Source organism: Miscanthus floridulus, chromosome 2 (assembly GCF_019320115.1).
Source record: "Miscanthus floridulus cultivar M001 chromosome 2, ASM1932011v1, whole genome shotgun sequence".
NCBI lineage: Eukaryota > Viridiplantae > Streptophyta > Magnoliopsida > Poales > Poaceae > Miscanthus > Miscanthus floridulus.
In genome coordinates this window covers 66,748,097-66,761,622 of record NC_089581.1, presented here as the reverse complement: position 1 = coordinate 66,761,622, position 13,526 = coordinate 66,748,097, and the positions used below count along the sequence as shown (strand labels likewise).

The following is a 13,526-nucleotide window of genomic DNA, read 5'->3' as shown; positions in this document are numbered from 1 at the left end:
GAAGGGGAGGAGGAAAGGAAGGCAGATGCGGAACAAACGGGGAAGACGGAAATCCAATCGGCACGGCAAATCAAGGAGGAGAAAAGGAGCGTGAGACAAACCCGGTAAACGGAGGAGCACGGGACCCACGGAGGCGGCAACGATGGCGACGGCGGAGAGCAGGGAGCGGGCGAGGACGACCGAAATGCGGAAAGGGAGACGGAGACTGGAAGGGACCAAGGCGGCGGCGCAGTGGGACGGGAACTAGAAAGACCGAATGCAGGCGAACGGGAGCGGCGACGGCTGCATAGTAGCTGGGACGGTGGTGAGCCGTGAAAACGAAGATCGAACGGACCAAAGTAAGTTTGCTACCGTGGACACCCTGAGGAGCGGCCAAACCTCCCTGCTTTGATAAGAAGAAATGCGCTGACCCGGGTTTCCTCGGGTTAGCGGTTGTAGCAGCTCCAAATTACATTGGAGAGAGGGGGTCTCCTTCGGAGACCACGTTGATGTCTGATTTCCGGACCTGGTTCAACATTAAGAATTATCCGGGTGGAAGCTGTGGACAGAAGCTAGATACCAGATTACACCATACTTGGCCAAAACCCAAATGTGATATAGAGTAAATTCTAAACCTAAATTGGCAAAAACATTATAAGCAGCTAGGTAGAAGATAGTGATGACTTGCCTGGGTAAGTATCCTCTATATGGTACTAGCTCTTAGCATTAGCATGAACATTTGTAGCTAGATTACAGTTTATGTATGCTATTGTGTTGTCCCAACGAGCACATTAAAAAATTCTGCAAAGAACCTAATATTTTCTTACTATCATACTGTTTTGGTAATATAAATGATGTATCATACTATTCCCAGAATGACACGTTCATACTGATTTACCAAAAATAAAGAGGCGGCATATGTTCCGTGCTTTCATTGACACATAATTTCAAGTGGCAAAATAATATTATTGTCAAATTACCAATTTACTGCGACTATGTTATGTTATAGCCAGTGGAAATCAACATTTAGCTTCTGTTGACCGAACCATGGTACCATAATGACTAATCAAAATAGAAAAAAAAGCGCTAGAGTCCAGAGTTTGCCATTTATTGATTAAATCAACAGTTCCACTCATGTGGCTGTTTATGTAGTTAAATTATTAAATTACGTGATTGTTAAGAAGATCCCTGTAGATAAAAAAAAACTTTGTTTGCATCAAGAATTGTTGAGTCCACTCTACTTTATCAGTTTACCGTTCCACTCTACTTTATCAGGATCCATGGTCATTTCAGTTCACCCTGTACAGGTTTTGTCTCATGCCGTATCTGCTGAACAACATCTGGAAGGTTTTTCTTTCACTTCAATGTAGCTGTATTAAATTTTCTTTTATACTTTTAGGCTTTTAGGTTAGGAATAATGAATCTTCCTACATCATTTTTGGTCATGTATGTAAATAACTATTAGTCTCCCTGAAATTTAGTTCACTTATACATGCATGAATTGAATTGAACTGAACTATTATATTTGGGTATAAATCAGTACTCGGATCATCTTGGTTCACTGGTGACAACTACTATTAAGGCAAACTGTCAACAGAATAAATTCTTCCAATGTCTTTAGGATGAAAAAATATCTGAAAATTTCCCTCTGCCGTCACTATAGGGGTCGATTCTTGTCATCGCTCCATTAGTTGATTGGCTAGCATCCAAGAAAATGAGTTACGCATAGTTCTTGCTCATGGAAGTACTTCAACTGTAGACCATTATTAATCTTTTGGATATCTGCAGTGTTATGGATGGCACTACTGACATATTTAAGTCCCAAATGCTCTTGAGTTCAACTAAAACCCCATTGATACTAGGTGCAGAGAAATAATCTACAAACCGTAGTGGTAAGATCTCTCTCTTTCTCTCTCTCTCTCTCTCTCTCCCCCCCCCCCCCCCCCCCCCCCCCCCCCCCCTATGAACTTCGCACTGGTTCATCAGGTTTCTTGGATGTTTGATCTGTTAACAAGTAATATGGCACATCCAAGCATTGCTTGTATCAGTTTACCATCTGAGTTAATTTCATATCAGTAGGGGAGTTTGCAAAAAACCAAAAAACTTGTTTGGCCAATAAATTGATTATAGATTAACTACTAGCTTGTTGTTCCTGCATTGATTGTGGGTACTGCATTAGTGTCTTTTATTTCTAAAAGAGTGGAGAATAGAGATATTTTTCCTGCATTCCCGAAATTGCTTGATTGCACAATCTAATGCTATCTATTTCTCTATATTATTACAGGTTCAAAACAAGGTATGAGATGGCTATCCTACAAGGAAATGACAAAAAACACTGGAGAGAAGCACATAGGCTCAAACGTGAAAAAGGCAATAACTTATTTCTTGAACTTCTTTTGCTTCTAATGTACCAGTATATGGACAGCTAGTGTATGACTCTGTCTTCCCCTACTTTTGTGGTTGGACATACAAACTTCTGTGCTCATTATTTTAGATTTTATGGATTTGGAGAGCAGTGTGTTCATATTATATGTTGGTGTGGCTGCACTACTGCACGGTGCCACCGGCACAAAGCTAAGTGAGGATGTCACAGCCACCAACAGAAACAGATGAAAATCAGTTATGGCAGACCAGTGCTGCTCCTTTGCTCATCCTCTTCTCTAATATTCATGCCAAGTACTCAAATTTGTTAATTTACAAGTCAGATTTGTACGTGGTACAAGTACTGGAGATAGTCATTAGTGGATAGCTTGTCCATTTGGTCGTTGTTTGAAGTGCAATCAAACACTTAAGCAGAGATTAGTGGATAATCTGTAAGATTGCAATTAAAACACTGAATGGCTGAAAAGTAGTGAAGTCTGAAACTAAAACACAGGCACTGGAACTGAATTTGTGTCACTACTATCTACTATGTCTTAGTTATGCAAGATTGTTATGCGCTTATCGGCTAGCCTATGAAAGCGTGAATGTGAATATCTTCTGAAATCCCTTATTGCTTGGCCATAAATTATTGCATATTTTTTGGGTGAAAGCACTAAATGGCTTAGCGCCACGATAACTTACTTGGCGTTTTGCTGTGGTCTCTGCTAAATGCTTTAACCCATGATTTAAAACATTGGCAGAAACCATAAATTACAAAATTTAAATCACTGCACCTGTCCAACCCTGCCCTCCCCAATCTGCATCCGTGACCTTGATCCGTGGCAACGCCACCTCACACCTCGGCCTCCCCGATCAGCAGCAGCAACAAGTCGCCTTCCTCATCCACCATATCGATTTGAAGCAGCCATCCCTTCCACGGCTCGATGATTTGTTCCCCGTTCCGAGCATGGCCATCCGGCACTGCAGTTGGAGAAAGCCGGTTGCGCATGTGCCTGCCCAGCTGCCATCGCCACAAACATCCTCTTTATATATTTTGTTTTTCCTGTCCGATCCATTAGCCCTTGATGATTGGCCATAAAGGAAATATTGTGAACATAACGCTCAAAGTATCATTTCTTACGTAATAGTACAACACACTCATATTTATATTACCGTGGATAATTTTTTCCACAATCCAAACTCCCTTCAAAATTTCTTTGTTTTGGAAAAAAAAGCATGGACACCTATAGGCTATGGCGGTATACTCATGGGTACTAGGGATGAAAACGGTACAAATATTTTTCAACCATATTTGAGACCAAATCCATATAGAGAGGTTTAAATCTGACCGTATTTGAGTCCGGATATTCAACATCCGATATCGTATCTGTATCCGAATACTCAAATCGCATATTTATAATGTCGATATCCTATCCGGTATGATTGACATTATCCGTATTCGAAACCGAATCTGGGCAGAAATATGAAAACAAATGTAATATCAATGATATCCGTCCGTAGCCGATCCGTTTTCATCCCTAGTGGGTACCGTAGCTAGGGATGAACACGGTACGAATATTTTCCGACCGTATTCGAGACCGAATCCATTTATAGGTGTTTAGTTCTGTTCGTATCCGAGTTCGGATATTCAACATCCGATACCGTATCCGTATCCGAATACTCAAATCGTATATTTTATGATGTCAATGTCTAATCGTATCATATCCGATATGGTTGACACTATCCGTATTCGAATCCGAATCTGGACAGAAATATGAAAACAAATGTAATATCAGTGATATCCGTCCGTATCCGATCCGTTTTCATCTCTAGTGGGAACCATAGCTACGGATGAAAACGATACGGATATTTTCGAACCGTATTCGAGACCAAATCCGTTTAAAGGGGTTTAGATCTGGTCGTATCCGAGTCCATATATTCAACATCCGATACCGTATCCGTATCCGAATACTCAAATCATATATTTATGATGTTGATATCCAATCGTATCATATCCAATATGGTTGACACTATCTGTATTTGAATCCCAATCCGGACAGAAATATGAAAACAAAGTTAGGTGGTTGATCACTAGTCCAAGGACTAAAGTTTAGCCCCTAAACTTTAGTCCTGCTGGGCTATTTGATACATGGGCTAAACTTTAGTCCTCTAAATCTACAATGATTGATTTACCCTCATTTATGCCCTGTTCGTTTGGCTTATAAGCCGTACTTTTTCGATCAACGAACATTATTTTTCTCTCACAACAAACCAGCCAACAATACTTTCAACCATGGCTTATCAGCCAAGCGAATATGACATTAATTATCCATACACAGGCATGCATACGAGCGGCAAAGGGTATGGGCGTCCAGCGCCTGCCCCGAGGGAGTTTAGCCCAGTTTAGAGCCTCTTTGGGAGCAAAAGATTTTAGCCTATTTTTTAGCCATTTGCTCACTTGTTCTCTGTTTGGATCATCGTCACAAAAAAAAACTAAAAATACAGGGTTAAAGTTTTATCATAAAATCCAAATAGAGCTATTTATCCAATCCGTTTTCGTCCGCATAGACAAACCCCCTGAAAAAAAAAGTATCGCCCCAATCTTATAAGGCCGCGACTATAGGGTTTAGACTTAACAGTTCTCCTGCCTCCCTCGCCTCCCCCAACGCGCCGTCTAGGGTTTCACAGCCGCATCCCGATCCACTCGAGCGCCCCGCCCCGCCCCACCTCCATGGAGTTCGACGAGTACGAGTACCTGGAGAAGGCGGTGGAGCCCGCTCCCCCGCTGGCCAATGGTTCCGGCGACAAGGACCGAGGCTCGCGCCGCCGCGAGGGCGGGGAGGACCGCATATCGAAGCGCTCCCGCTCGGGGGAGGACCGCGACCGGGACCGGCACCGCAGCGGCCGGGAGCACCGTGACCGGGATAGAGATGACGGGAAGGAGAAGGAGAGGAGCCGCGAGAGCCGCGGGAAGGATAGGGACAGGGAAGGCAGAGAACGGGAGAAGGAGAGGGGGGACAGGCACCGGCTCAGAGAGAGGGAAGTGGAACGGGAGCGGAGGAGCCGGAGCCGCTCGGAGCGGCGCCGTGCTGAGGAAGAGGAGATGGTGAGGGAGCTGGAGCGGGAGCGCGAGCGCAGCGAGCGACACCTCCATCGCGGTGACGTCAGGTACGAATTCATGAACTCTCCTGTATAATGCTATTGGGACACGTCTGATGCAATTCAAATTAATGGTCTTGTTACGAGCCCGTTGGATTGTCAATTGGTAAAGGTCTGTGATGTGATTCATAGAGGCTAAGTTTCTAGTTCCAAACCCTTTGTAGGGTCAGTTACCAAAACCAACATTTTGTCATCCTGGGCCTTGTTCTTGTAAGCATCTGTACAAGCTTTAAGTCTTTAAGAGAGTAGAGCTGGGGGTTGGATTTGCTTGATTGAGTGCACACGATTCTCTGTTGCTTTAGAAATTTTGTATAGCTATGTGTTGTAGTGTGCAGTTTATATGTATAGTAGCTTTATGACTTTCTTTTGGCACATACATGTCAAACATAGTGAGTTTGCATTAGTACCAATCACCAGTGTTTATAGGGCTGCTAACATATGACTGTAGTTTATTTTTATATTATCATCTAGGGTTGTTAAGTTTGAATATTGAATATTAATATGGGAACTCGCAGATATGATACGATAGAGCCGTCTTCAGATGGTACCTGCAATTGGGCCTGACTCAAGATATCAGGTCACCATTCTTTTTTTTATCAAATCCTTGTGGAGTACTTGCAAGTTAACAACATGGATTGGGCTGGCACGGTTGGGGGACATGGATTGGGATGGTACAGTTGGGGTTCTTGGACACATTTGATTATTTGTGCTTATTAGGGATGAATATAATAATACAGTTGGGGTTCTCGGAGTTGTACAGGAGGAGGGAGATGTGAGTTTGGAAGGTCAAGTAGTGCCTAAGAAGGATACCTTTCGGTATCTGGGATCGATGCTATAGAGGGATGGAGATATTGATGCGGACGTTAGCCATAGAATCAAAGCAGGGTTGATCAAGTGGCGACAAGCTTCTAGCATTCTCTGTGATAAGAGGGTATCACAAAAGCTAAAAGGCAAGTTCTATAGAACGGCGATTAGACCGGCTATGTTGTATGGAGCAGAATGTTGGCCTACAAAGATTCGACATGTTCAACAACTGAGTGTTGCAGAAATGTGTATGTTGCGATGGATTTGCGGTCACACAAGAATGTACCTAGTTCGGAACGATGATATACGTGATCGCCTAGAGGTAGCACCAATTGAAGAAAAGCTTGTCCAACGTCGGTTGAGGGTTTGGCCATGTTCAAAGGAGACCTCCAGAGGCACCAGTGCATTGTGGAGTCCTAAGCCAAGCTAATAATATGAGGAGAGGTAGAGGAGGACCGAAATTGACATGGGGGGAGGCAATAAAAAGAGATTTGAAAGCTTGGGATATACCTAGAGATCTATGTTTGAATAGGAGTACTTGGAAAGCAGCTATTGAAGTGCCTGAACCGTGACTTGGGGCTCTTGGTGGGTTTCAACTCTAGCCTACCCCAACTTGCTTGGAACTGAAAGGCTATGTTGTTGTTGTTGTTGTATAATAATAATAATAGTCACAATTCTATTTTTAGTGCTTCATGCATTGTTTATGCTGCTTCGTTAAATATGTTCTCTTTTCTCGTTGTGAAGGCGTAGGAAAGATGATGGGGCAGAGCCAGAAGTTGATCCAGAAAGGGACCAGAGGACTGTATTTGCCTTCCAGGTTGATTTTTTAATAAAGTGCTCTACTGTACTAGTTTATACATTTGACCCATTAAACTAATGTTAGTAAGCATTACTGCAGCTATCTTTGAAGGCAGACGAAAGAGATGTTTATGAGTTTTTCTCAAGGGCTGGGAAGGTAAGATGCTTCCTAAGGTTTTTATATTTATTGTTATTAGTTGGGCAAATCATCAGCATTCGATGCTGTAGGCATTTGTTTGCTATGTCTCCCCACAAAGTAAAACATATGATGTCACACATTGCTGTTTTACTTTTTAGTGAAATGGATTTTTTTTTATCAAATCTCCACATATGAGACAATTTATATCATTTCAAATGTAAGAGCATATTTTAGAATGTTACATGCTTACAATCTCACATGTGTCTACATCTGTGAAAAGAGCATAACATTTCTCATATGGTAAATTGGGATTTTGATGATTTGATATCTGATTTCTAATGTTTATGTTAACATTTTCCAGGTTCGTGATGTTCGTCTTATCATGGACCGAAACTCAAGACGTTCTAAAGGAGTTGGGTGAGCATTGTATACCTGTTATGATCCTGATTTGTGCGGTAATCTAGAGATGTACTAAACTTGTGTATTTATTATTGTTTGCGGTTAGCATATTTGTGGGGGCATTGTCTGGGGTTTAGCTTTAGTATCTCCAGAATTGTGCCACATAAAATGGCCGGTTAGGATTTTGATTGTGTCCTGGATGACAGCATACACTTGTGCTCAGGAAACCTTAAAAAATATACTTTTCCCACCATGGACGAACCGAATTTCATTGCCCAATAGCAGTGACATTACAAAAGTTTAACAATTCATATTTATGTGCTTAACCAAAGCTAACCAGGCTGCCAATTTTGTCGAGTGCATTTTCATTTGTTAGTTGGTAGTTTTTTCGAGTGCAATAAGACTATCTTTCTAAATGGTTGTCCTATTACTTGATCTTTTTTAATTCGGCTTGCTTCCTGCAAAAATATTAGTGCTTAAGCATTGAATCACCTTTTTAAACATTGTTGTGGATCAACTTCTGTGTATTGGGGATTTACTTCTATCAAAATAAATAGCTGATTTTGTGACCGTTGACTATCATTTTTTTTCCTTTTTTTAAAAAAAAATCTATTAGTGGCCATATAATTGTGTGCTCATCATTTGTAGTTCATGTTTCACATTTTTCTGGGGATCATTTTTCATCAATTTGTCATACTCAACAGGATTGCACACTGAAATTTTTAATTTGGTCTACCTGCTGGGATTATCGGCAATTTACAAGATGGAATATTAGATCATTCTGATGTCAGTCAGCAGTCGAGGACAGTTTGATTCCAGTGTATTTGACAAACACTTGGTGCAGGTTTCTAGGCACACCTCCTACACAAATTTTGATCAAAATGCCTGAAGTTTTCTGTGAAAAATTGAAATATCTTAACATATGATGCCCCACTTATTGCTCTTTCCTTTTTTCTTTTACAGGAAGACATCTTTTCTTGGACGCTTCGATATTTGTACTAAACATATATCTAAATTTGCAGGTACATTGAGTTTTACGACGTTATGTCTGTTCCAATGGCAATTGCTCTGTCTGGTCAACCGCTGCTTGGACAAGCAGTGATGGTTAAGCCATCTGAGGCTGAAAAGAACTTAGTTCAGTCAAATGCGACATCAGGTGGTGCGGCTTCAGGTGGAGCAAGAAAGTTGTATGTTGGCAATCTTCACTCAAATATTACTGAAGACCAATTGAGACAGGTACATTCGATATGATCTTGTATTGCTCACCCCGCTTATAAGTTATTCATTTATCATTCCTTTTTTTACACTATATGATTTTTTTTCAAATTTGTGATGGAAAAAACCCGCTGAGGCAATAGCAAAAGTTTTTAGTATATTTTGTCAATTAATTATTTGCTTATGTATTGGGATATGTCGGTACTTCATTTTAATAAGGTGTACTAAATAACCTTTGGGCTTCAGTTAGTCCTGTGAGATTCAGGGTTTCACTTGTAGTGCCTAAAATTTAATGTGACCAAAACTACTATTGACAAAATAGTTTTGTTCAGTTGCTGCATGTTGTTTTGTGGAGAATTAGTTCTCCAAGTCCATATTATCATGTTTTACTTAACGATGTTTTTCATTATGTCCGAATAGGATTGATCGAATGACTGCCTACTTGTATTTAGTTCCTCACTATCCATTGTGTGTGATGATAAGTTTCTGTCTCCAGGTATTTGAACCATTTGGGCAAGTGGAGATTGTACAGCTTCCTCTAGATCCAATGACTGGATTGTGCAAAGGTTATGGTTTTATTCAGGTAAGTTTTTCCCCTGAAGCTCCACCATTGACCATGTCTGTGTTTATTCTCACTATGTTGTGCCATGCAGTTTGCACGGCTTGAAGATGCAAAAGCTGCACAGAGCTTGAATGGGCAGCTTGATATCGCCGGCAGAGTTATTAAGGTAACATTTCATAGGAATCATGTGGTTTACGGAACAGATAATACATGGTTGACAATAGTCCATCCATTTAACACCCTTGTTTTTTCCTTCAACCAGGTTTCAGCTGTTACTGATCATGTGGGAGTGCAAGCTAGTGGAGCAACTACTGGAGATTTAGATGACGATGAAGGTGGAGGCTTGGTGGGTGAACTTATTTGGTTCAACATGTTGGATAACCTTATATAACTGGGATTTCTATGCCTTCTATAAGTTTTTGGACCTTGATATTTGGGCAAAGCAGAGGATTTTAACCTTGCATATATGTTACAAACAGAATCGTCAGAATTTTGGGAGGTTCCGTTCACATATAATAATCTTACAAAAAATATGTCGAGATATTTAATTTATTCTTTCTGAAGCATTATGCAACTATTAAGATTTATGTGTTCTTGTTAGGACATTTGGATAGAATGGTTTCACATTGAAAGACTTGTCGAGTTGTTAATGATAGGGAAGCTAGAATGTACATAGTTGACTCATGTTTGTGGTTACTTTTTTATTCATAATAAATTCAGATTATTTTATCTTCTATATTATTACAATTTGCAAGCTACATATGTCAGAAAAGGATAACAGCTGGGCCTGGATGCATATCATAGCTCAGTTCATATAAATTGTGCTGTTTGTATTCTGTCGTATCTTGTAGAATTGGCAATGCGCTGGCAATGAATGTATGGGGCTAAACATATGAATACTTACATTCACCTTAATTTTTTTCATCATTCAGACCTTTCTGCATAGCCTCTAAACTGTTTTGATGTTACCACTTCACTTGGTAGTTTGGCATTAATGCATTATGCTAAAGGGGAATACTGGGGAATGGGGTGGTCAACCAGTCATCCTACATATATCAATGCTTCTTGCTAGAGGATTTTGCTCTATTTGATGCATTTGTTAAACATGTGCAGGCACTAAATGCAAGCTCCAGAGCTGCTCTTATGCTCAAATTGGACAGGAGTGGTACTGCAACCAGGTATTTGTTAAGTCTTTCTTGACAAGAGTGCACTTGGCATAACTTGATCAATTTGGCTTCATTCCTGACTTCAGTTGCTAACTTCTTTAACTAGGGTTATTTATCAATAGTAGATTAAAAATGTTTTGTCAATTTGTGCAGCTATATACTAAAATCAGGTTAACAAGGTTGCACCGCACACCTCTAGCTTATGTCGTATGGTGTTATTCCAGTGACCGTCCACAGATTGCTGTCACCTGACATACCGTTGGGGATGGGGTATCATTGCTTTGAAGAAATTAGATAAATAGAATAAAAGTCCTCTATGAATTTGCTAATTAAAGCATATTGGGATCATCGTTTTGTACCAAAGCCTATTTTACTGTTGTACATATTAGCATCAGGATTTATTTTTCCTGGCATGTTGATTGTTAAGTTCATTCTTCATGGAGCTTATTTCATTATCTAGAGTTTTGGTTGCCTCAGATAGTTACAGTAATAATTTGCTATTTGTGTGTTGTTGACTTTTTTTCTTGGTTATCTACAGCTTAACTGGTGGTATTGGTGCTGCTGGAGTGGCTTTACCAGCTACTTCAGTTATTGGGGCTCCAGGAGCTGCTTCTCTTCTATCACCAACAGTTGCTTCTGTTGGATCAGTTCCTGGGGCACCTGTGCTTCCTGTTACCACTCAGAATGTGATCATGTCTACACCTACAGAATTCTTGTTGCTTAAAAACATGTTTGACCCAGCGTTGGAGGTATTCCTCTTTTGCACATGTGTTTGTTCATGTATTTTAGGCATGCCACGGGCATGATGATTTTTTTGTTTGGCTGATTCAAAATTTGTCTTCCTTGGCATTTGTACATTTGTTTCAATACTGACCTGACTGATGAGAAGTTTTTTCTTTTTATTTTTCAGATGGATCCTGATTTTGACTTGGACATTAGAGATGATGTCCAAGATGAATGTTCCAAGTTTGGTGCAGTGAAGCATATTTTTGTTGACAAGTAAGTTGTCTTTCCCATTGTTCAATATCCTTCCGTTTGAAATAATAGTTCAACTTAGTTACGTTTATAGAAAAAATCACCTACATACAACATCAAATTAGTTTCCCTAAATTCTCCATGAAATATGTTTTTATAGTGCATTTATTGAACTTGTAGATGCTACTATATTTTTCTTAAAACTGGGTCAAGGTTAGAAAAGTTTGGCGTAGGACAAGTCAAAAGTATAATTTGGACAGAGGGAGTGGAATTTGTCTTGGTTGTTCTAACAATAGTAGTGTAATGTGACTTTGGTCTACTTAATCAACTCAATTATATTTATGTTCTATCTATTCCTAATTTGATTAATGTTTTTTTTGTTAAATCTGCTGCAGTTTAGTTTGTTCCTTTTTCTAATGGTGTTTACTTTGGTTCTGAACTCAAGGCTATATTATGTGTTCTGAACTCAAGGCCGTGTTGTCTATTCTCAACTTCAACTAACATGTCACTTGTGTTGCTGTTGGAGCAGAAATACTTCAGGCTTTGTGTATCTGCAGTTCGATAGTGTGTCTGCAGCAGCGAAAGCCCAACAAGCACTTCATGGAAGATGGTTCGCGGGAAAGATGATTACAGCGACATTTATGGTAATGTGATCCTGAATTCGATGCCATGTTTCTTAATGGATAACTTGTTCCTATTTTTTATTGAACTTTTTTTTAAACATTTCCTTTATTTTCTGCAGTCCGCCCAGGAGTACAGTACGAAGTTCCCAAACTTGTGAGCATAAGCGAGGAATAGTTGGCCAGACCCGCATAGTTGGCTACTTGGCTCGTAGTGTTCGCAAGTGCTGTATTGTTGGATGGTAGACTAGACGAACACTTTATTGATTGTATGACAGGATAGTCGCAGTACTGGGCGTCAGTACAATGTTTTATGTACTTTATTTACGCGTCACACAGTGACCAACCCTTATTTTTGTCCACCGAATGAAATGCCCCTATATGACCTCCAGGCTTGTTGGCATATCCGCATATGGTTAATTTTCTCTGTACGGTCTGTCGTCAGAGCATCTCTGAGAGTTCTCAAGAATTTCTTTCCAAAATTACGGAGTTTTTCAACTCGTCAAAATAGGAGGAATAAATAAGATCTTTATAATTTTGCATCAGGAGTCTTATACTATATCTAAGTTATTTCTATTATGTACGTTCGTAACCTTTTTAAACTCTTTATTCTTTCATCGGGTAAGTCTGTATATTTGTATCAGGATCCTTTTAAAACTCTTTATTCTTTCCTTAGGTAAGTCTGTACATTTGCACTAGGAATCTTTTTAAACTCTTTATTCTTTTCTTAGGCTAGGAGTTGTTGGAGATAGATTTTTTACATTCTTCCAAAAAATCATGAATTGAGAAGGATTATTGGGTAGCTCTTAGGTATATACCTAAACAAAAACGTTACATAAATCACGACGATACCTTAATTAATTCCCCTGTCTTGGGACATACGTCACCATCAACTAATTTTGGTCCGCTTTCCTATGTTTCTCATTTTTATTGTTATATTTTTCTGATGTTGATGTTTTGATGTGTTTTTCCTTTCACCAAGAAGTCCATTTCAATCCGTTGCGTTTTATTTTACTCCACTGATACTGTTTTTGGTTATTTTGTTTTTTTTTTCACCAAGAAATTAACCGGCAAAGTAAGAAAAAACAACCAGCTCCAACGGATGGGTCTATTTTGCTCCAACCACGTTGCGTATACTAGATGATATTCTAAAGAAAGATATTATGCACGTTGCTGTAGGAACTCTAAGCTGTCATTTTTTATATGGCTTACGAAAACATACCTTCCAAAATAATTGATGAAATCCATCATGTAATATTATGTTAAAAATGGTAGAGTTGTTTTTTTTACCGTAAAATACTGTGGGGGAGATCCCCACAGTGAGGACTTTTCATTTAAAAGAAGAGTAC

The 13,526-nt window shown here is 39.8% G+C and overlaps 1 protein-coding gene across 1 annotated transcript; it reads left to right on the top strand.

Annotated features, from left to right (window-relative positions):
* Nucleotides 1–4,970: 4,970 nt before the first annotated feature.
* On the top strand, nucleotides 4,971–12,597 carry LOC136525746 (uncharacterized). Its single transcript, XM_066518629.1, has 13 exons — nucleotides 4,971–5,508; nucleotides 7,048–7,120; nucleotides 7,202–7,258; nucleotides 7,602–7,657; nucleotides 8,662–8,875; nucleotides 9,351–9,437; nucleotides 9,508–9,582; nucleotides 9,679–9,762; nucleotides 10,530–10,594; nucleotides 11,121–11,331; nucleotides 11,493–11,581; nucleotides 12,087–12,201; nucleotides 12,300–12,597. The coding sequence occupies exons 1-13, from the start codon at nucleotides 5,072–5,074 to the stop codon at nucleotides 12,336–12,338; spliced, it is 1,602 nt and encodes a 533-aa protein (XP_066374726.1). The 5' UTR covers nucleotides 4,971–5,071; the 3' UTR covers nucleotides 12,339–12,597.
* Nucleotides 12,598–13,526: the final 929 nt, after the last annotated feature.

What these genes read in the sequence shown, in the direction of transcription:
- LOC136525746 (XM_066518629.1), top strand. Translation starts at nt 5,072, where the DNA reads ATGGAGTTCGACGAGTACGAGTACCTGGAGAAGGCGGTGGAGCCCGCT. An exon ending in GGACTGTATTTGCCTTCCAG is followed by an intron (nt 7,121 to 7,201) that starts GTTGATTTTTTA and finishes GCATTACTGCAG; the next exon opens with CTATCTTTGAAGGCAGACGA. An exon ending in TGTTTGACCCAGCGTTGGAG is followed by an intron (nt 11,332 to 11,492) that starts GTATTCCTCTTT and finishes TTTATTTTTCAG; the next exon opens with ATGGATCCTGATTTTGACTT.